Genomic DNA, 22,585 nt, shown 5'->3' with positions numbered 1-22,585 from the left:
CTGGTGTAAGTCTGTAGTTACACCAGTTTAAGTACTTCAGTCTAATTTGCTTGTAGACCTTTTGTCATAAAACAGGGATTGAGGATTAACCCCTACACGTTGACGCCTTAGGTATAGGAGCTAATCTGGAGATTTTTTTGATTGTCTTGTTGGTAGGTTTCAGTGAGAGTCGTAATAATACATCTTAAGTTGCAATAAATGTAGTTTGGAGTCTTGTTTCTTGGAGGGGTCCCAGTTGTGAAGGACAGGCTAGTTTTATGAAAATATTTCACAGGTATTTTGGCACTATTTTAGCCTCTTCACAGGCATTCTGTAGATCTGCTTTCATCATTCAGCACCTCCACACACAGTAGCTGTTTGCTTTCTCCTTACCACTCTAGCCACCATTTTGAGAAATTCACTTGTTTAACACCAACAGAATAAGGGCATTCTAGGGCTAAAGGCCAGGCTGTAAAGTTTTCTACTTCAAATACTTGGACAGTGTTCACTTAGAAACATGTCCAACCAAGTGAAAAACAAAGAGAGATCAGTTCCTAAACGTCAGACTGTTTGAGGCATAGATGCAAAGCAATTTAAAGACCATGTCATGTTAATAGGACTGGAAGAACAGACGGTCTGGCCTTAAAAGGTGTGTAAAAGCTGTTTAGTATCAATGATGGGATTCTTACAAGTACCTCTTTTTTAGGAGAGCTTTAACTGTTGTGGTTTGTTAGGTTTGGGGATTTATTTTTTTTCAATCATCCCTAGTAATTACTTAATTGCACCAACAGTAGTGTAAAAGCATAAGCATAGGCCATCTGTTAAATGTCAGGGCCAGCCCTTGCTTAAATGGACCTTTGCTATTATTGTCTCCAGTCAGTAAAAGGAAAATAAAGGAAGAAATGCTTTTAAAGGAACAGCTTATTAGGAAAAAAATGGGAGAAATTAATATAGTTGGGCTTTCAGTTAAATGGTCACCCTAATTAAGCAAAAGTCTCTTTTTAGAAACACTGTTTATCAGTCAACTTTATGTAGAAAGGAAGAGACTGATTCCATCAATGACTTGCTGAGGGGCCATGAGCAAGGCTTTGTGAAACAGAATGCAATGGAAAAAGAAAAAGCATTTTCTACTTCTGTGCTAGAGAGTGAGGAAAAATCTAATGTTTCAAGAAGTGTCATATTAGAACCTACCTTTTATTGTTTTTTCATCCTTCTTCCCTCCACACCCACAAAAAAGAAAGATGTAGAAATAAAAAAAATACAACTAAATGCAGTAGTTAAACTTTTCGCAACGTAAGTAGAAGTGCTTGGCATTTATGAGCATCTTGGCAGTTTGTTTATACTGGTTCAAATATTAAAATCAGTGGACAGTAAAAAGAAAGCCATTTTTTTTTCCCCCCATAGCACAAATACTAGTTGCTTTTAGAAACTGTTCGCATTGCTTAACACTGTGAAATGACCAAGTTGTTTCTGTGCTGACAAAGACATGGTATCATGGGAAAATCTGCAAGAGCCACACTTAGAGCATTACCGAACTTAGAGATGTATAATCCATACACACAAGTTAGATGGCCACAGTTTCACTGGTTTCTCTTTGTAAATAACTCTTGCTGTAGAAGTTTATAGTTTAATCAGCAGTTATGAGGCCTTCTTCAACTTTATGGAAAACTGTACAAAGTTTTAAATGCTAAACTAGCAATTGGCAGCAGCAATATGTTTGCAAGTGTAGAGATTACCTTCAGCTGGGTTTCACAGTACACCCACTTGATAACTGATCAGGTGGTTGGGTTTGGTTCTGTTTCTTCATTTCCAATCTGCAAATACCAATCAGGTGTCTAGCCTGAAACCTGCCATTCAAAAAATCTTAAAGGGCAGTGACAGTAAACAAGCTGCTTAGTTCTCTCAACATAAGTAAGGCCTTCTTCTGCTTAATCAGCTTTAAGTAAAAACCACATTTGGGCAGGAGCACTTTTTTATAATTTCTCTAATGATTACTGCAGTTTAAAAAATAACTTCAAAATTTTTCTTATGTGTGTAATCAAGTTTTAGTTTCTGTACAGATTGAGCTAGACACAAACAGCAAATCGGTTACTCTGTATTAATGGTTTAACACTTAAGGAAAAAATCCAAACATAATTGCATGCATAAAAGAATGTTAATACAGTATGTTCTCCCAGCTAATATATCAAACCTGAAGCTGTATTTAGTTGGAAAGTAGGTTTTTAAGGATTAGCAATTAGGGCAAATAAGCCTCTTAAAATACTAAGGCAACGCCGACTGTGAACTGTGTAAATCATATCTGGATTACTGATCTTAAATATTTAAGTCAGTAGTCTTAAAAAAAAAAAAGTAAACAAAAACTTTGCCAGCATAAATAGTCTTCTTTCTTTCAAGTAACGTACTGTTTCCAAATCAGCATACTAGATATTGCATTTTTTAAGAAAAAAAAATATTTTAAGAAATTCTAACCAAATTTGAGTGTAGTATGGATGTGCTACCTCATGCTAAAATTAGGCTTGAAATTAAAGCTGTATGGCTTGATGGAGTAGGATTTAAAATTCTTTTTAGAAAACAACCAACCAACACATTCTGGGTAGCAGTTACCTAAATCCCTTTAAGCAAAACTCCTAAAAGTGAATATTGCTGCCTCCTCAGGCTTTTTTTTTTCCAAAACACACCAAAAACCCCATATCCACTACTTAATACAGAACTACAGAGCTGCTTCATACATCAGTGCTCAAGGCAACAGCATCTGAATTAGTCTTGATCCAGCATCTCCTGCTGACATGTGGGTTCAGGACTTACAGCTCTCTGCAGAGCCAGTCATACTTGCCAATGACCAGCATGGGCTAACTTTTTGTATTCTTTGCCCTTCATTAATCAGAGCAAGCTGGACTCTGGTCAGACTAGGAGTGAAAAAGAGTTGCATCATTTAATGGCAGATCCTCTGCCTGGGTATCTGAAGAAAATATACTTTTTACCTTTTATTTCCCTTGCTGAAGTTTATGTGACTCTTCCCTTTGTTTTTCACCAGGATCTCATTGATGTCTTAAGGCTTTTCTCATCTCCACCTTGAATTTTGTTTGGCTTCTCCTCTTCCCCTACATGCTTCCTACAGGAAGCACTTTCTAATTCACTTAAAGAAATAAGGGATCAAAATGCATGAGGACAGCGAAATATGAAATTTCAGTGATACTTTGGAAAACATTTGAAATATAACACAATTTCTACGTAATTTCTACTGTATGCTTACTTAAAAGGTATTCTGTAAAACAGTACTTTTTTCTGCTTAGGTCTTTGCAGTAGTCAGTCTGCACAAGCTGATAAACTTTTGGACTAGAAATACAAAAAAGCAGGTTCTTGCTCTTTATTTGTTCCCTCTGCTTTTTCTCCTCCTCCCGCCTTCCCCATGCTGGCCCCTTTTTTTCCCCTTACCATCTTTCAGGAAGTCTGCCCTCTGCCCAGCTCCCTGAGCTAACAGCTCCCAGTATAGACAGGGCATATATAGGGCTGCAAACAGGTGTGAGACTAGAGACAGGCAGTTGGTGATCTCTGTCTTTTCCCAAATCTGTTTCCCAATTTCCCAAATTGTTGTACGTTCCCCTAATACACACCTGGCTCGGGGCAATCCCAGACACAGCTACAGGTTTGGCGGAGATGAAACTCAGAGCAGCCCTATGGAGAAGGACTTGGGGGTTCAATGAGAAATTGAACATGAGCCAGCAGTGTGCGCTTGCAGCCCAGAAAGCCAACCGCATCCTGGGCTGCATCAAAAGGAGCGTGACCAGCAGGTCGAAGGAGGTGATCCTGCCCCTCTGCTCTGCTCTTGTGAGACCTCACCTGGAGTATTGTGTACAGTTCTGGTGTCCTCAACATAAAAAGGGCGTGGAACTGTTGGAACAAGTCCAGAGGAGGCCACGAGGATGATCAGGGGACTGGAGCACCTCCCCTACGAAGACAGGCTGAGAAAGTTGGGGCTGTTCAGCCTGGAGAAGAGAAGGCTGCGTGGAGACCTCATTAGGAGCCTTCCAGTACCTGGAGTGGGCCTACAGGGATGCTGTAGAGGGACTGGAGTGATAGGACAAGGGGCAGTGTGTTTGAACTGAAACAGGGGAAGTTGATGTTAGATACAAGGAAGAAGTTCTGTTCTGTGAGGGTGGTGAGGCCCTGGAACAGGATTCCCAAAGATGTGGTAAATGCTCCATCCTTGGCAGTGCTCAAGGCCAGGTTGGACCGAGCCTTCGGCAACGTGGTCTACTGTGAGACATCCCTGCCCATGACAGGTGGGGTGAAACTAGATGATCTTAAGGTACTTTCCAACCCAAACTATTAGACTGAGTCTAGTTATATAATTTCTCCACTCTGCTTTTCAGCAGTGTTCCTTGTGTGGTGGTTTACCTATCCTGTTGTCAAGTTTTAGATTTAAGTCTGTTCTCATACTGTTGATCTAAAATGTAATGTCATTTGCAGTTTAGGAATGAGTTTGCCTTGGATTTCATGGCATTCTAAGGTGATGAGATTTCTAACATGTACAACTGTTATTTAACCATTTTTAAGATATTATGTTAGGCCGTATTCAGCAAATCTGGATGACCTTCTAATCCTCTTACATTTTATTACTCATTGCATCTCCATTATATAAAGCTGAATATTAGAAGTACATGGATTTACCATAAATCGTAACTAGAAATCCTCTAACAGTTGTGTACATAAAGCAGTAAGTCTGCTTTGTCAGACATACTCCATGTAGAATTCTAAGCCCTTTGCATTGATTCATTTTAGTAGTTCTGTGATAACTCTCCACTTGATGAATTTTCTTGCTGGGAAACTCGGGGTTTATTCTGCTCTTTGATAGAAAATTTGTGTGTCTTTGCAGGTAGCTTTTTACTGTAGCTTCAGCTTAACTTGTGCAGATTTACAGTAGTAACTAATAAGAAAGCATTAGAGAAGGACTGTATACGGTATTTCTCTCTATATTTTAAACTTACGCATTAACAGGTAATTTTTAATTAAGGCAGCATCCTGCCAAACAGAGCATTGAAGGTCTACAGAAACAAAAAAAAAATGCCAAATGCTAAAGTCTAGCTTAGTGTGGAGGAGAGCATCTCAAAAACCTGTCTTCTTGCCAGTGAAACTCCAACTTAAGATGTTTGTCTGCAGCACCAGTTTTTTGCTTTTTTACTGTTTCCTAAGCATGGAACAAAATGTTGCATCTTGCAGCATGCCTGGAAGGATTTATGTGACAAGAACTCTAGCTTGCATTGTCCACGAAACTTTCAGAATATTCCTATTTATAACAGGCATTCCCAAAATTACACTAGTATATATTCTTTAGTAAGGTTGTAAGCATGAGGTCACCTCACTCAGCCTCAACACAAGGCAGAACCTGAAACACAATGGGAGAGAATAGAAATCTACTTTTAAAAATGGATGGGTGTTATGAATGAACCAGAGAAAGATCCAGACTTATCAGTAGATTAAAAGGAAGAGGTTGAAACAGGGAGAAAAGTTGAAGAGGAAGTTATCCTCTGACAGCGGTTAAAGGATGCTACAATCATATCTTCTAGTAGATTCATTCACTGTGTTCATAAAATGTGTGCCAGCAAGTCACCTGGTGAGATAGAGACTGCTGATGTGTAAAGAACTTCAGGTAACTCGTCAGCCATCTATGACCATATGAAACTTCCTATTGCCCTGAGAGCCATAGGACACCTCATAACCAATTCAAAGTAAGCTCAGCTGGTTGCACCACTGCAAAAAGATTCCCATGTAAGACTTACTAGAGTAGAAGCTTACTCTGTGAGCGCAGATGGCACGTCTACATCATGTTGCAGACATTTGCAATTGTAGCGGAACTGGAAGGCATTAGGCATTCCTTGGTGACACCAGCTAAAGTATGCTTAGGTGCTTTCACGCTGCTTTCCACTGCACAGCACATGTCCTCCAGCTCCAAGGTTCACGCTTTATAATTACTATGTTAGACTGTTTCTCTTCTTGCATGAGAGAAAGGGTAAATATATGACTGAAATGAGGTGGTTCACTATGATACATAAATTGGGTGTGGTGACATAATGATGACATGAAGAGAGATATTTGTTACTGAGCCAAACAATTGTAGAGCTTGTGCTGTGACTCTGCAGGCACATTCAGCCTGTCTGTCTAGCTATATATATAATATGTACAGGAAAACTACACTCCTCCTAACATTTCAAACAGCCTTATTTTATCAGTCAATTGAAGGAAAAAAAAAAAAGTACTTTCTAGTCAAGTTGGAATTGAACCTGAAAATTCTCAAAGGAACCCTGTCCTGTGGCTTGGGATGGTAACTTGCAAGGTAGCTCACCACATCCTCAATAACTTGCCATTGCAAACACAGCGACTGGTTTTGATCACAGACCAACAGAATGAGCTGGCAGCTCTACAGCAGAGAACACTGAGGGTTAATTATAGCCTGGCAGTGCCTGTTGCGTTTTTTCTTTTAGGGAAAGTTGACACTGTCCTAGTTGCTGGTCATGTGGAGTCAAAACCAGGCTAAATATGCTGCACTAACCCCTGTGACGTAGCTGCAGGGATTCTTCACACGAATGCAGCTGATAAAGTTCCATCTGGAGTTGACAAACAAAGGCCTGTCCCTAAGGAAGTGTGCACTGCAATCTAGCCACGATGTTCTTTGAAGATAACTGATCCTCATTACCTGCAGATGCAGCAATTCATTCACCTGTCCTCTAAACCACAGAAACTCCAAGGTGGATGCAGCAATACTACGAAACCTATACAGTTGGTATGATCAACTACCATACAGTCACATTGAACTCATTTTTGCAAAGCATATTAAAAAAACCCTAGTGCCACTGCAAACAATCTTGCGTTCTAGAATATTTTGGAGTCTACTTTTCTAAAACCAGTATATCTTTTAGGCCAAGTCCCATTGCCCACATATCCTGCTTCAGTTCAGTAGCAGTGAAGGATAGAAAAACTAAGCTTTTATCCAAATAGTGCTACAAAAGAGTTAATTGGTTCCTGTAGGAATTGGTCCTGAAAATCAAAGGTGTAACTGCAGTAGCCTTTTAGTCTGACTGTATGCATAGTAGAACTCTTAATTTTAACTAGACATACTGCTTTGACCCAAAGTAAATGCAGATAATGGAGTGATTAAAGTTTTTTCTTAACATTTCTTTCTTTAAGGGAGAATCCAAGACAAGGAGGTGATTCATAAAAGCATGTATTTTTGATCAGTTAAATAGATCTACAGGATGTCAGTTTTCTTCATTTCCATTTCAGTGTAATAGCTTTAATTTTAATGTTATATTCTTTGGGTACAAAGCACGTTATAGGCTTGCTTAAGGAAGTAAAAAGCTCTCATATGTTCCTGAAATCATGAGGTAGAAAGGTACTTTTAATTTGTATTTATCTGGTGCCTCAAGTTCTGGTAACTTCAGTGCATGTTGAACAAAATCTTTATGCTATATTTCATGCTTTTAAAAGGCTGTTGCTTTATTTACTGTGATTCACAAACAACAAATAACTGGGTGCCTGAGGCCAGTGCATGCTTCATTGCAGAAGGTGCTGTCTGGAGACATGTTACGCATAACATGTTTTGTCAGGGATGTGTAAGAGCAAAACCTCAGTGCTGTCAGCAGCTTTGTTGGGATATGCAAGAACCTCAGAGTCCTTCTATGTACAAAATCAATTAGAAAAATTGCTTCAAAGCATATTTCTCTGCTAAAGTGACAGATAATCCTTATCGTCTAAGCTCTACAGACTTTATGGTGCAGAGGCTGTTGCTTACAAGAGCTAATTAACTCCACTGTCCTCTCTAGAGGCTTTTTGTCAGTGTTTGTTGTCTACTCCTTTGAAAGCCTGAGATTTAAAGAGGATTGCTGGTAAAAGTTGATTTGTTTCATCCCAACATAGTTTTCTGCTCATCTCCCTGGATTCATTATATCTTTATATGATGTCCTTTTCTTGCTGGTTGTATCATAGTTGGTGGAAAAAACATTATTTTCTTAATCTCCTATTATTTGACTAGAATTTGTCCTTTATCTACTGCTTTGTTTCAAAATGGCATGGACAATTTGGTGGCCTTCTATGGTGGGGCTACAGAACTGATGGACAGGGGTAGAGCAGTTGATGTCATCTACCTGGAATTGTGCAAATCATTCGACACGACATCCCTGTCTCTAAATTGGAGAGACATCAATTTGATGGATGGACCACTCAGTGGATAAAAAACTGGCTGGATGGCTGCACACAAAGAGTTGTGGTCAATGGCTCAATGTCTGGCTGGAGACCAGTAACGAGTGGTGTCCCTCAGGGATCGGTGTTGGAGCCGGTCTTGTTCAACGTCTTTGTTGGTGACATGGACAGTGAGATTGAGTACGCCGTCAGCAAGTTTGCCGATGACACCAAGCTGTGTGGTTCGGTTGATACCCTGGAGGGAAGGAATGCCATCCAGAGGGACCTTGACACACTTGTGAGGTGGGCTGATGCCAACCTCATGAAGTTTAACCATGCCAAGTGCAAGGTCCTACACCTGGGTGGGAGCAATCCCAGGCATGGCTACAGGTTGGGCAGAGAAGAGATTCAGAGCAGCCCTGTGGAGGACTTGGGGGTGTTGGTGGATGAGAAACTTAACATGAGCCGGCTTCAGTGTCTGCTCACAGCCCAGAAAGCAAACCACATCCTGGGCTGCATCAAAAGGAACGTGACCAGCAGGTCGAAGGAGGTGATCCTGCCCCTCTGCTCTGCTCTTGTGAGACCTCACCTGGAGTATTGTGTGCAGTTCTGGTGTCCTCAACATAAAAAGGACATGGAACTGTTGGAACAAGTCCAGAGGAGGCCATGAGGATGATCAGGGGACTGGAGCACCTCCCCTATGAAGACAGGCTGAAAAAGTTGGGGCTGTTCAGCCTGGAGAAGAGAAGGCTGCGTGGAGACCTCATAGCAGCCTTCCAGTATCTGAAGGGGAACTACAAGGATGCTGAAGAGGGACTCTTCATCAGAGACTGTAGTGGCAGAACAAGGGGTGATGGGTTTAAATTTAAACAGGGGAAGTTTAGATTGGACATAAGGAGGAAATTCTTTCCTGTTAGGGTGGTGAGGCACTGGAATGGGTTGCCCAGGGAGATTGTGAATGCTCCATCCCTGGAAGTGTTCAAGGCCAGGTTGGACAAAGCCTTGGGTGACAGGTTTAGTGGGAGGTGTCCCTTCCCATGACAGGGGTGTTGGTACTAGATGATCTTAAGGTCCTTTCCAACCCTAAGTATTGTATGATTCTATGACATTTGCATTGAAACCCAGATAATGCTTTCCACTTCCTGTTTAAATACATGTAACTTTACACTTTAAACAATTAAGCATAAGTCATTCAAAGAAGTAATTTGAACTGCTTGAATTTCATAAGGAAGTAAGAACAGACTCATTCTCTCAGGAGTCACCTGTAAGCAGGGCTTAGAAATCATGCCGGCAAAGCAAATGTATGGCTCTATCCAGAAGGCACAAATTAGCCAGCTTTCAGAGTAATATTGTTAATTGTATTAAAACCTGTTCTACTAAACTTGCAGCTCTCTCTTTGGCAGGGAAAAAACTCAAACCCAAACCCAGCCCAGTATACTGTTGCATGCTCTGCATAGTCACTGATCACAACTGAACAAACACACGCTTTGTTGGTTAAAGTAATAAATACACTGGTCCACATTCATTTTTCCTCCAGGAAAAACAGTGGAATGGAGTACAGTTCTCCACTTCCTCCCTGGTTTCTCACATTGCCTTGGTCTACCAAGATCATGCTTAGGTTTCCAGCACATCAGCCTGTCTGTGGCCTGACTGCAGATCAGTACCTGGGGCAAAATGTGAAAACAGCCTGACAAGTAGAGGGGAACCTAACGTGTTGTAGCAACGGTTTCCTCTGGTGAAAGGATAGGAAAAATAAAAATAAACATGTTATTTGCTAGTACTCTTTTGACTGCCTTGTTCAGTGGAGGTGCTGTCAGAGGATGTAAGCACTTTTAATTTGACCACAGTAAGTAAAACAGATTGAGGAAATTGCAGAAGGAATGTTCTGAACTAACATGCGTACTAAAATGAAATTTATTTAGTATAAAATTCATCATGATACAACTAGGCAGACATCCAAAAAATATTAACCATTACCTTTATGGCTCTGGCTGCTAACTGAAAAGTAACTATATATATGAGATAAGTGATATTGTTTTTAATAGGCACTCTGATAATTTATAAATAGTTACTTATGTCAACATATGTAGTAGTTGTGAATGAAAGTGGGTATTTAAAGTTAGTGCTATTAAAAGAAAATTGAAAGTCACTTCCTGGTTGAGTGAACTGTAACATCTTGGTTTAGTCCAGTCAGTAGTTATGTCTGTCTTCTTCTCTGACACAGACAGTTTTATCTCTGACCTGGAATACCAGCCATCAGGTTCAACAGAGAAATGGACTCAACATTCAGCACTCATGTCCAACTCCTATGTGGAAAATCTAGAGGGTGAGTCTGCTTACTGAAATGCTTCAATGTTTTAAGTTGGAGCATGAAGGAAAGGAGAAAGTGTTTTATTAGTCTTAACATCTACAAGTGAACAGTGCTATGTAATACTTAAGTATTGCTATAATCACACACCTGTGTATTCTGAAATAGTTGGAAGTTTAGAAGCTATGAACCAGGTGTATGCTTATTCAGTAAAAATCCCCACTAAAAGTATACGTAGCTGCAGCAGAACTTCCTGAGTGCTGTAGGATCTAGTACAACTGCAAAAGAGGATATGAAAAACTTAAGCCAGATATGTGCAAGGCTGTACAGTGGCCAGATCAGTTAACTGTGAGAAATTTAGAATGCTTCCCCTTTTTTAAGAAGAGGAAGCAATGTCAATTTAAGTAGATGGAATACAGTGTCATGCACTGCCAATCCAAACACTCAGGATACAGACTCATAAATAGATTTCTACTTGAATGTGAGCTTAAAGAGGAAGGATTGTCTGGGTTTATTTTAAGATGCTTTCAGCTTCACATTTCACATATGAGTGAGATAATTATGCAATGTGACTCTTAAATAATGATACTAGAAATTGATACATGGTATATTGGTTGTGTTTGTGTTTATACTCATTCTTAAGTGTTTTTCACTTTATTACAAACATGCCTAAAATGCCAAAGAACTATACTGACCCTTTTTCTCCCCCCCCATATATAAGAACATGTAACACAATTTACTTTCCCCATAGATTTTTAAACAGGAATACCTGTAAGTGTACAGTCCTTGGCATTGCTACCAGGAAGGTGACCAAGCTCTGTGTGTAGTCTTGATGAAACTCTCACACTGGGGGTGTGTATACTGATCTTTGGAAAGGAGTGAAAGGAGTTTGCACATGAAACTGAAATCACCATGTTGGTCTTTTACCACCTTTCCAAAGAGTGACATAGTTCTGCTTTCCTTACATACCAAAATGTTACTGCTAAGGCAAATAGCTACTATTCAGAATGGCAGAACTAGTTGACATTTCTACATGTTGAAACAGCAAATCAATTAGTAAGATAGCAGTTATGACTTAGATTACATCAGTGTTCTAGGCTATGTCCTGTGCAACTCAGGATCTGGTAGATACAGTATAATTGTTGAAGACCAGTTGCTCTTGAAAAATGAAAACTCAATAATAAAATAACCCACAAATACCAGTATCCTCAGCTAAAGAGTGACACACAGATTGGCAACCCCCAAATTCAGAATTATGAAACTTACACCAACAGGTCCCTTTTCAAAAAAGCACACACACAGAACATCAGACCCAGAGAGAAATACGCTTACACATAACTGCTAGCATCTGAGAAACATAGTTGAGAAACGTGGCACTATTAAAATATTTTAGGTATTTGATGTAGGAAAAATAATCTAGATAGTGTGGTACTAACGCAAGAGATGTGTTCACTCAGGACTGTGAGTAGAATGGTTCTGTACCTTGAAGAATGCTTAGCAACTAACAGACAAGCTGACTGTATCAACTAGTATGGAATGCTTACAGATTCAGCTTTCAGGCTTAAATTAGGATGAGCATAGCTTCTATATTATACTGCTGAGCAGGAGAGCAACTGTAACTATCGTGTGTGAGAAGAGATCAGCCAATCTGCAGACACGAAATACATTAATGGAATACTTGAGTCATCCTTTATAGAATGGGTAAGTGTGATGACTTCTTCATGGAGCACTAAGTCATAAGAACCCACAAGGGGAAATGTCTCTTTATTTGGTCCAAAGGAGCATACAGGAACTGCTTAAAAAAAACCAAAACAAAAAACCCACAAAAATTTAAAATCTTCCTTTGTTTTTTAGCAGTTTCAGCATTACAGGCTGTAATGAACTTCAGAAGGGGAACTATAGGAAAACAATAAAACTTACTTAAGAAAAATCAGGTGGTCAAAAGGGTAAAATAGTTGTGAGCAGTATGAGAACTATTTATGAGGATTCAGATTAAGTGTACAACTACTCTGCAGAGGGAGAGACTGCACATTGCTTCCAAATGCAGAGAACAGAAGAGAACATGAAGATCACTAGGTTAAACATGAAAATTACTAGGTTAACCTGTCCAACAGATGACAAATCAGTAATTCACTTAAAATTAGGTAGATCAACTTAGAAAGGTTTTTGTATTCATGTTCAGAGTTGAGGAACTAGAGATGCTCATGCCGAAGTCTTTTGGAAAAGGGACGTGTTGCAGGATCTGTCAAGTTGAAGTCATAGAATCCCAGGTTGGAAGGGACTTCAGGGGTCATCTGTTCCAACCTTACTAGGCAAAGCATGACCTAGACACTTTGTATGTCCCAGCACCCTGTCCAGCCAAACATTCCATGTCCAATGTTGAGGAATCCACCATTCCCTTGGGGAGATTATTCCAGTGGCTAGTTGTTCTCAGTGTGAAAAATTTTCTTCTTATACCTAATTTGAGTGTCCCCAGGAGTAACTGGTACCCATTACCCCAAGTCTTTTCCATATGACTCCTTGTAAAAAAGGAATCTTCATCTGCTTTGTAGCCACCCTTTAAGTGTCAGTAAAAAGGTTTCAGAACAAACACATCAGCAGACAGTGACAGCTCCCCTCAGCTAGCTGATGTGCCCAGACAGTAGCTGAGTAAGCAAGTCGAACTGTTAACTGTAATGTATAACCTCTTGCTGAAAGCCAGGGTACTGGAAGTTGGTAAATGCTCAGATATTGAAAGAAGTGAAAAAAACCCAAACTGTCTGGAAACCTCTGTAGGGAGACCTCATGATTAAAGAAAATTGGTTAGTTAAAGGAGTGGAAGTTAGGGTAAGGGAAGGAAAAAACCCTGCCTTAATTCCATGCATACAGTGACGAGCTCTGTGAACTGTTCTCATTTAAAATTGTCTTGAATTTAAAATGCACAATTCTATGAAAGCTTGCTGAGTAGTGTTAAAAGCAGTTTCAGAAAGGTAAATAAGTACTAGGAATATTTACGAAGCAGAGAATGAGCAAATGCTTCTATATAGCTGTATTATATGCCCACATCTTGCCCCTGATGTGCGAAAGCACTAGATGCACACGTGTTGTATTGTGGAGTGCTTTGGTTAAGGACACCTAGCACAGGCAAAGATTTGGTACAGAAGTTATGTTGAACACACTGGGGCCCTGCAGCAGGAAAAATGAATGAGAATATGCCAAGTATAATAAAGTTAATGGGTGGCATGGGAAAAGGTAAAGTTCTTCTTGGGAAAGAAAATAATGTCTACCACATAATCATGCAGCAAGCTCAACCATACAAAGCATTGCTACAGCAATCCCTAGTTAAACTTTGGAATTTACTGTTTCAGAATGTTGCAGGTGACAGAATTTTGCACAGACCTGAAAGACCCCAGGGAGAAAAATCCAGCTGGAGCTATTTGGTGCCAAAGATACTGTGTCTGGCTCAGGAATTCCCTAGAACAAACACATTTTGGAGGCTAGTGGAACATCCTGGGGAAGTTCCAGACACATCATGATGTGTTTTCATTAGGTGTCTGCTCTTGCCAGTTACATACCTAATGGTCTGTAATCTGAACTGGTTTTGTTGTAGTTCTCCGTGGAGGTTTTCAGGCAGTATTTTTCACCTACAAAAGCCAAAAATGCATCATAACTGCCTATTTCTGCTAGAAAGTATAAATGCTTATTATAGATTACCAGATCCTGCAAGGGAAAAGAGGTCACTTATACCATTCCCAGTAAGGCGTGCAGGTTCAGGAGTTGCTTGTATTTTCCTTTGTGGAAGTACAAAAAAAAGCATAAAATACTTTTCTCTTAGCATTCTTAGAGATAGTGAGAGTTAAGTACTGAGCAATTTAGAAGTATGCTCGTATTTAAAAATATTTGATTTAAAAAGATAAAGCCTTTACTTCTGAAGTTAGAACTTCAAACACCTATCTTGGAGATCATGCTGCACCTAAATGTTTTTTTGTCCTACTGTAAAATACTCAGTGAGGCAGAACAGGTATACAAGTTGACTAACAGATTATGGATTGGTCTCACACTGAGAGAATAAATTCAGGTGAAACTGTAGAATTGACCAGTGGGAAAAAAGCATAGATTTTACAAACATATCAAAGCACCAGTTCCTCTTTTAAGAACTTGCACCTCTAGATTTGTTGGGTTTTTTAAAATGTATCTGAAACACTCAGCAACATATATAAAGCACCAGCTTTCATGATGCTGTCATGCTTCATAACACAAGAGCTTTGTTCTGTCTGAATCTAACATGGGTAACTTTTGTAGGTGAGGCTGGTCAGTACCGCTCACAGGATGCATCTCTCTTAGAACACCTGATAAGATCACCACTCTTAGCTCTGTGTGTTGCTCACTGCACAAATGTCTGATCTGTTCTACCTAATTTTAGTTTATCTTAAAACTCAAGATTACAAATTGCAAGTTTTAAGAGATCTTCATGACCAATCTGGCTGTTCATGCAGCAAACAGGTGGAACCGTAACTGTCAGCTGTCCCAAGAGAGCCTTCAGTGACCAAGAAGTAAAGCCCCTGGCTTTGAGAATAAGGAGAGAGGGGGAGGCCTCCAAAGAGCTGTGACCCAGCTTTCTATCAAGGTCTGACAGCTGGGCATGTGCAGTCAGTGAGGACATAAAAAGCAAACAGAACACTATGTGAAATCAAAACAGTGGGAACAATCCAGTCAAGCAGAATTGGTGGTTGCTCTTATTTTACAAGCTTGACAGCAGGTCCAAAAGTGGGAGCTGGTTATCTTTACTCTGTTCTTCTGCTGGTACTGATGTTAGTGTGCCACTTCATTTTTCTGAGAGGTTATCGGGGCTCGAGCCCCCGGCTGACCTCCAGGGCTTTTCAGTACGGCACAGAAGAGGAAGAGCAAAACAAAAGGGAAACACCACAGAAAATCCTTTTTCGGTACAAAACTGCGGTATCAGTAGTATTGACAGGTCAAATCTAATCTGGCTGTAGCAGATTTTCTCCCCACCATGTTCAGTTCTGTTCTGCGCAATCTATTTTTGACTATTGGTATAAATTTGCCAGCCAGCTTACACAATGTGTAGGCACTGGGAAGAAAATGGTAAACCTATTGCAAATAAAGTAACAGCTGAAAATCTGAAATTTGGGATAACTGCCAGAGAAGTCAGTTAAATAGAAGAAAGTTGTTAAAATAATTTCCATTTCACAGTCCCATATGAGTAACATAATAAAACATCCCTGTATTGCTGTTTGATCCGTGCCGTTTCTGACAAACAGGTTCTCGAAGTGCAGTTACCAGTTTTGTGGAGGGATCTGCCACACCTCTATGCAGTATTGTGTGTGCCACCCCTCTGTCTCTTGCTGTGATCCAGTCATTGTTTCAAGATTAGCAACCTGGCCTCTGTTACCATGTAAAACATTTGATAACATTTTTGATGTTGTCCACTCATTTGACACTGATCATCCAAAACAATTGTAGGTGTGTAAAATTCTCTGTGTAACATATTTCTGGATTCTCATCTCTTGACAGTAGAGCTCCAGGGTGCACTCAGACTGCCTGGCACTAAGCATACCCAACAGGCATGCATTTAATCTGGGGGCAGTAAGAAGGCAGTAGACTGAAGGAGTCAAGGTCCTTCCCACATAACTGTTCACCTCCATCTTAAGTCCCATGAGATCAGCTCTCTTTGAAGAGGCAACAGAAGAATAAATTACACAACAAACACAAATTAACCTGGCAGACAGACCCTACAAAACTTTAACAACATGGTTGAGATATGGGTTCCTGAATCCCAAACAAGCTCTACAGCCTTCCCCTAGAAACTTGTGCTAAAGAGAGAAAGGAAATGCTATAAAAAAATAAGGGCATGTACTGAAAGCACCGTGCGTCTTGGTTTCCCAGTATCTAGTTGCTAACTGAATGGCTTTTAAGGTTAAACAAAAAGACATATGAAATCTTTCTAACTGTATTTCTAGGACAGCGTAGCCCATGTGCCCCACGGTTGAAAATGGGAAAGGTGAGATAAATGTTCTTCTGGAAGTATAGACTAGAAAAGAAATTTTCTTTGCTTCTAACACATTATTGGTATAGCCTGAGCTCTGTCCTTACTCAGAACTGTTGCAGTTGACTTCCTTTCCCAATTTGTCACCTAAAAACTTGAATTTTACTAGACAACATTATAAAAACCTGTGTTTATGTTCATAAATTAAGTTTTCAGCATTAATCTCAGACCACTAAATGTTCTGTGATTGACCCTTTGTGGAAGAAAGTAATATATCTGGCATTCAATTGCTAACCTTTGGGTTTTTATCTCAGTCTTTAAACAAATACGATTTTTCTCTGTCACAAATTAATATAAAAAGGAAAACACGATAGGTATGGTTTCATCTTCACTCTTGTACATTGCGATGCAGGATTTTAACTCTTCTTACTGACTACACAGTTTACATTTTAAACTTATTTATGCTACTCCATGGTCAGAAAGACAAGTTAATTATGCCAGTGCTGGTAAACATGGGATGTCCTTCATATAAAGCTAAATGTTTCCCAATTAGATACATAGAGGCATCTCAGGATTTGGTGCCTTAAAGCCGAGTTGTACAGCCCTTCAGAGAGCTGTTCCAAAGGACTTCCAAGCTGGTTAATTTTGGTAAATATCCAGTATGGCTTCTTTACAATGTTTTTCTCAGGCTGCAGAAACCAGCCTTCTCTGGAAAAGCTGCTCTCCTAGTTTAAACACCCATTCTCCATCTGCTAGCCTGTATGCTAGCTCAGGACTCCACAGGTTCTCTCTCATCCCTTCCACACCTCCCAGACATGTTTGGCACAGCCTTTTGGGCAGCCAGCCCTTGCCCCCAACCTGTCACTGCAGCGCCCAGCACTGCCCTGCCCAGGAGCCAGGTTGCTGCTTCACAAAGGTTGGAGTGCTTTGATCTCAGCTGCTGCCTTCTGCAGGCAGGGCTTTCTTTGAAGCCCTTTCACCATCATCTGTACATAATCTAAATCAACATATAGCATTCCCAAGCCTGCAGGCTTCCCCCATCCATTTGTTGCTTACAGATTTCCAAACAGCTGAAATGGGACACTTGGAAGGTATATCGTAAGGAGGTGTGTTAGGCAGGCAGCTATGGTCTGTGAAAAGTGGAAAAACAACTTTGCCAGATGCAGCAGAAAAAGGACTGTGGTCTTTTATTCAGGCCTGCATGGTGATCTGACAAATACCCAATGAGATGCACATTAAAATTATAAAATAAAAAAAACGCACACTGCAATACTGGTTGGGTTTAAAAATGAGCAATCCTTACAAAATCACTGTGGCAAGTAAATACTCCACCAGAATTTTCTGTTGGGAAGAAGGCCAGGTATTGCATTTCCCTTACAAATGGTAGATGTTTCTAATATAAATCCAAATAAGCCCGAAAATCTGTATTGGCCACATGCTAAAAATGTTGCCACAAAAAAGTTCTCCCAACTGCAAAAGGAAAGGTGTGACAGAGCCATTGCACTAAGCTTCTTGTAAACAAACTGGTGATTATTTTAAAAACAAAACAGCACAACACAAACAAACCTCTGACTTTAATGTCATACTCTCCATAATGGATTATGCAGAACTTTGGCAAATAAAACACCACATGAGCAGCTATTGTATTCCCAGTGTAACATGATGTAAGGAGGGTTTACCGCCACATGGCTATGTGCTGATCAGTTAAACATTCTTGCCTGTGGAAACTACGAAACGTTGCAACAGTATAGACCAGTTTGCCCTGACATTGACAGTACAGATACATGTTCATCTATCAAAACTTAAAGGGAGTAACCATCCAATTACAAAATATAGAAAGTGGTTTTATTTAATGTTGTTTTTTTTTTTTTGTACCACTCATCAAAGTTTTAGTAGTACTGAACAGCTGCAATATTTGACTTGCACAAACCAACGGTTTGGTCACACAGAGTAGATAATAGCTGTGAGAGGTCCTGTGGTTAGAGCAAAATAAGAGTGCCTGATAGAAACCAATGGAACATAGTTCTTGTAAGTGAACATCTAAATTCTGTTTAAAAAAATAAAAAAGTCTTGGTTTTTAACTGCTGTTTGTGTATGCTTTGTGTTAGCATAATAAAAATACTTGAAAGAGTATCCTATCTGCAGTTACACAATTTCAGTATCATAGTAACAATTAAGTTCATTGAATGAAAGATTTTTTGAAGCCCAGTAGATTTTAAGTCTTGTAGTGCTCAAGGGATTTAGATACTACATAGCTTGTCTTAACCATCTGAGCCTTTGGGCTGCAGTAATGGGCATTTTTAACAAGCTGTCCTTGCGCTCATGCAAGAGAACACCATTGCCGTTGATTGACCTTTAGATAACAAGTACCTCTTCCATGGTTAGGTGCAGTTGTACGACATAAAGTGGTTTTAAAGCTTTCCTAACTAAACTAAAAGAATATAGACAAACCTTGGTATCAGAGTTGGATTTTATGTACATTATACATACTTCAGAGCATTCACAGTATTTACTGCATTTTCTTTCAAACCCACTTATGCTAGTGCTGCAACAAAAGATGAAGCTCAGACTGTTGAACACTCTTTAAACATTAAGAGCAATTGACACTACATTTAGATTAACTTTGTTTAATTAGATTTTAATTAGATTTTAGATTTTGTGTTTAACTAATTTAGATTATTTTTTGTTAATTTTTCTTCTACCAAACTGGAATGGTTAGTAGGAAACTAAATCCTGCTATGAGAATGAAGGAAGCATTAAGAAGGGTGGTGAAGTGTATCAGTATTGTTCTGTAAAGCTACCCAATAGAGAACAAAAGAGTGAAAGCCTAGGTTCCAAATCTGCTAAGATTTTAAACAGAAGCACCTTACTAGCACAGCAGAAGTTCTTATTTTTACTAGGAATAGTCCTTACCCAACAAAAGGATCCCATTAACTGCCTGTTTATAGAAGGTCCAAACAAACTGTATTAGCAGGTTTTTTTTATTACTGTAATTCATAGTCCTGCTGTATAAAAAATACTGTATACCTACTGCCACAGAGTCATGGAAAACAACAGGATTGACTGCCTCTTCTATTAAATAATTCTATTTTGGTTATCATCTAATATTTAGCTGAAATTTGTCATTACTATTTAATGTGATTTTTTTTTCATCTCCACTTAAAATATTAGTCTCTTTTCATAAACTTACCATTGCCCATTTCGTAAAATGGATATTTATATCCCTGTATTTAGAATCATAGAACAGTTAGCATTGGAAAGGACCTTAAGATCATCTAGTTCCAGCCCTCCTGCCATGGGTGGGGACACCTCACAGTAAACCATGTCACCCATGTAAACCATTTCTGCATATCCATTAAAATAATTGATTTTGTCATCTTCTGAAGTCAGTTGGACTGCAATCGATTACCCAGGCTTTAGCATACCACTTTAAAATTTCTTTTTGTTAATAACTTAAAAGCTGCTTTGTCATATTCACCAGCTGTCCATCACTTGTAAATAGTAACATTTGACTGATCTCTGCTGAATTTGACGCACATACACAGACACACAACCTGATGTGACCTGCTATTAGTCAATCTTAATTCTTCTCTAAAGAAAAGTTGACTGATAACTATAGAAGATTTTATTACTGCAGTTTCAGAAATGGAAGTATCCAGAAAACTTGCTAATTAAGTAGGTATCTAGTATTAAAAGAATATTTTATCAAACCAAATCCAAGTTCTGTAAGTAGGTTGAAAGAGCCAAGAATTACTGGAGTTATTTGTTGTGTCTATAACAGCCTTGAACAGGAGGAGTTGTCTGGAGACACCTATGCTGTGCCTTTCAGTTACCTCATTGTCATGAATATGTATGTGCTTATGTATGTTTGTTTTTCAAGTGTTTTAGGGATTTTCCAACATGGATTATGGTATGTGCAAAGTGTAATACTAAGAGTAAACTGGACTTTCTCCCCCTCTCTTGCTCAACTGTTACTGAATTAAGTTCCTTATTAATCCTCTGTTACTTAGCTGCATCAAGGCTTAGCACTAAAATGTTTCTTTTTAAAAGAGACACACTGATGAATTCTGCCTTCCGGAAAACATAAAAACAGTTGTTTTTTTTTTTTCTTTTTTTCATAGTGAATGAGATTATAGGAAGAGATATGTCACAGATCTCAGTGTCACATGGAACAGCAGTGGCCAGCCAGTCTGCACGAACATGTCCTGGATCTCTGGAGGCAAGAATATCTGATGGAATCCAGTAGCGGATAAGCTTGCAACTAAACGTCCATGAAAACATTACAGTTTCTCTGGATATTTCTTCGTCCTTTTCCTCTTTAGACTTACTGTGCTTCCAACTCTGTGGCCTTTATGAACTGGAACAGTGGATCCTTGCAAAGCCCTTTTAGTGGGTTACATTTTTGATGTAGAGACAGAGCGTTTTAATTATAGTTCCTCAAATGCTGTAAAGAGACTTCGTAAAATGGACACACAGAATCTACACCAGATATTTTAACTCTTTCAAAGTTATAAACAAGCTTTGCTTTTTTCATTTAAATAGAATACTTTTATATTGTAAGTGCTTCAGATGTGTGGAGATGTTAGTTTGCTCTTATATTATTCACAGTACTGAATGGGGAAAAAGATCTAATACACATCTTCAGTGTGCTGCTTTCCCTTAGAGGTAGTATAGTTTGTAACTGATGATTTGTAACACCTTTCGGTCATTTTTGAAAGCCTTTAAAGCTTCTATTGTTTAATTATTTTTTTTACTACAGTCTTCCAGTGGCAAATCATACCTGTCATCTGAAGCCAATGCCATGGAAGCCATTGTGTATGCAAATACTGTAGTGTTTTCTTTCTTAGATTCATAGGAAGCAAAGCCAAATGTAGATCTGCACTGTTTATAAACTGAAAATATTACTTGATAGGCTGCAAAAAGACCATTCCATCATGAAAGTGTTGGGATAGAAATGACATTCCAAAATTTAGCTTTTATAACTTTGTGGATAATCTTCCTGTTCTTTATTAGCACAAGCTCCTTCTTGAAATAGCTTTTTCTTAGTTAAATTTGTAATCAAATTTAAGCAGTAGGACTTTAGATTAAAGAACAGCAACATCAAAGCCATGATACAGGAGAAATTTCAATATTTGCTGAGGATCTAGGTGTTCCTGTTATCCCTGCAAAATAGTTTTGAAATCACCAATTCAGTGGTATTCAAATTTTCCATGCAATAAATGGTTTGATCACATCTCTATCTTTTATATGCTGTATGCCTGACTATGCCACTTGGAAGTGCTGAGGAGATGACAGTTACAGTTCCTTAAATTTAAGCTGTTTATAAACGTCAGTTTGCTAAAAAGTAATTTACTGTGAATTAGGGATTCGGGAGTGTAATTTCACCCTTGTTTAATTGTGAATGTGAAAAGCAGAAGCTACCAAAGAAACACACAAAATTCATAGCAGCAGTAAACTTTGTGATGTGTTCAAAGGGTGCATTTCCTTTACATGCATAATCTGATGCATTTAAGACAATCTGTTTACATAGTTATTAAAAATCTCAGGCCCCTATGATTAGAAACCTAGGAGAGGATCTGAAACTGCCCATGCAGCCCACAGATGTTTCTGTCCCCCAGAAGACACTGTCATTTACAAAGCTTGCTGACATGGAACGCACAGGGTACAGCAATCGTGGCAAAGTACGATTAGAAATACACTGAACATCCAGATACTGAGGGTGTTAGTTCTAGTTCCCCATTTGGGTGAGCCGTGATGCTCTAATGAAAATCAAGACCAAATACACTCAAAAATTTCCAAATATAGGAAGTGTATTTGCACTGAAACTAGTTCAGACAATTGTGGACCTTTTAGTGGTTTAACATGTGGAGCACATGACTCTTTCTGTAGAAAATTTTACAGAGATTCTTGAAATGTCAGTAAAACGGTCTTAAAGTGGATACTAGAACTGCATTCTAGTACCAGTGAGAGCAAACATGTATTCTACTGCTTTTGCATTTTGGCAGATGGTCCCAGGAAAACTTTCTATTGAGCCTTTTTGCAGGCACAACATTACACCTATATTTAAGTCAGCACCCAAGCAATACCATTAAAGTAGGTGTAACTGCATCTTTCTAATAAGCTGAATCATGAACTTT

The 22,585-nt window shown here is 39.1% G+C and overlaps 1 protein-coding gene across 2 annotated transcripts in view; it reads left to right on the top strand.

Annotated features, from left to right (window-relative positions):
* NFATC3 (nuclear factor of activated T cells 3) overlaps positions 1 to 21,435 on the top strand; it is a 73,013-nt gene extending 51,578 nt beyond the window's left edge. Inside the window, exons 10-11 of one of the 2 annotated variants that reach the window (XM_061469026.1) lie at positions 10,379 to 10,480; positions 20,570 to 21,435. In XM_061469026.1, coding sequence (XP_061325010.1) covers positions 10,379 to 10,480; positions 20,570 to 20,694 — 227 coding nt within the window. In that variant the 3' untranslated portion in view covers positions 20,695 to 21,435. The remainder of the gene's footprint in view (positions 1 to 10,378; positions 10,481 to 20,569) is intronic. The other variant, XM_061469027.1, reaches the window with a different exon arrangement.
* The last annotated feature ends 1,150 nt before the right edge of the window (positions 21,436 to 22,585 follow it).

This window comes from Pezoporus flaviventris, unplaced genomic scaffold (assembly GCF_033815535.1).
Source record: "Pezoporus flaviventris isolate CSIRO_AGI_PZ_B2104156 unplaced genomic scaffold, CSIRO_AGI_Pfla_v1 ptg000054l, whole genome shotgun sequence".
NCBI classification, from domain to species: domain Eukaryota; kingdom Metazoa; phylum Chordata; class Aves; order Psittaciformes; family Psittacidae; genus Pezoporus; species Pezoporus flaviventris.
This window is presented reverse-complemented; position numbering and strand designations above follow the sequence as displayed.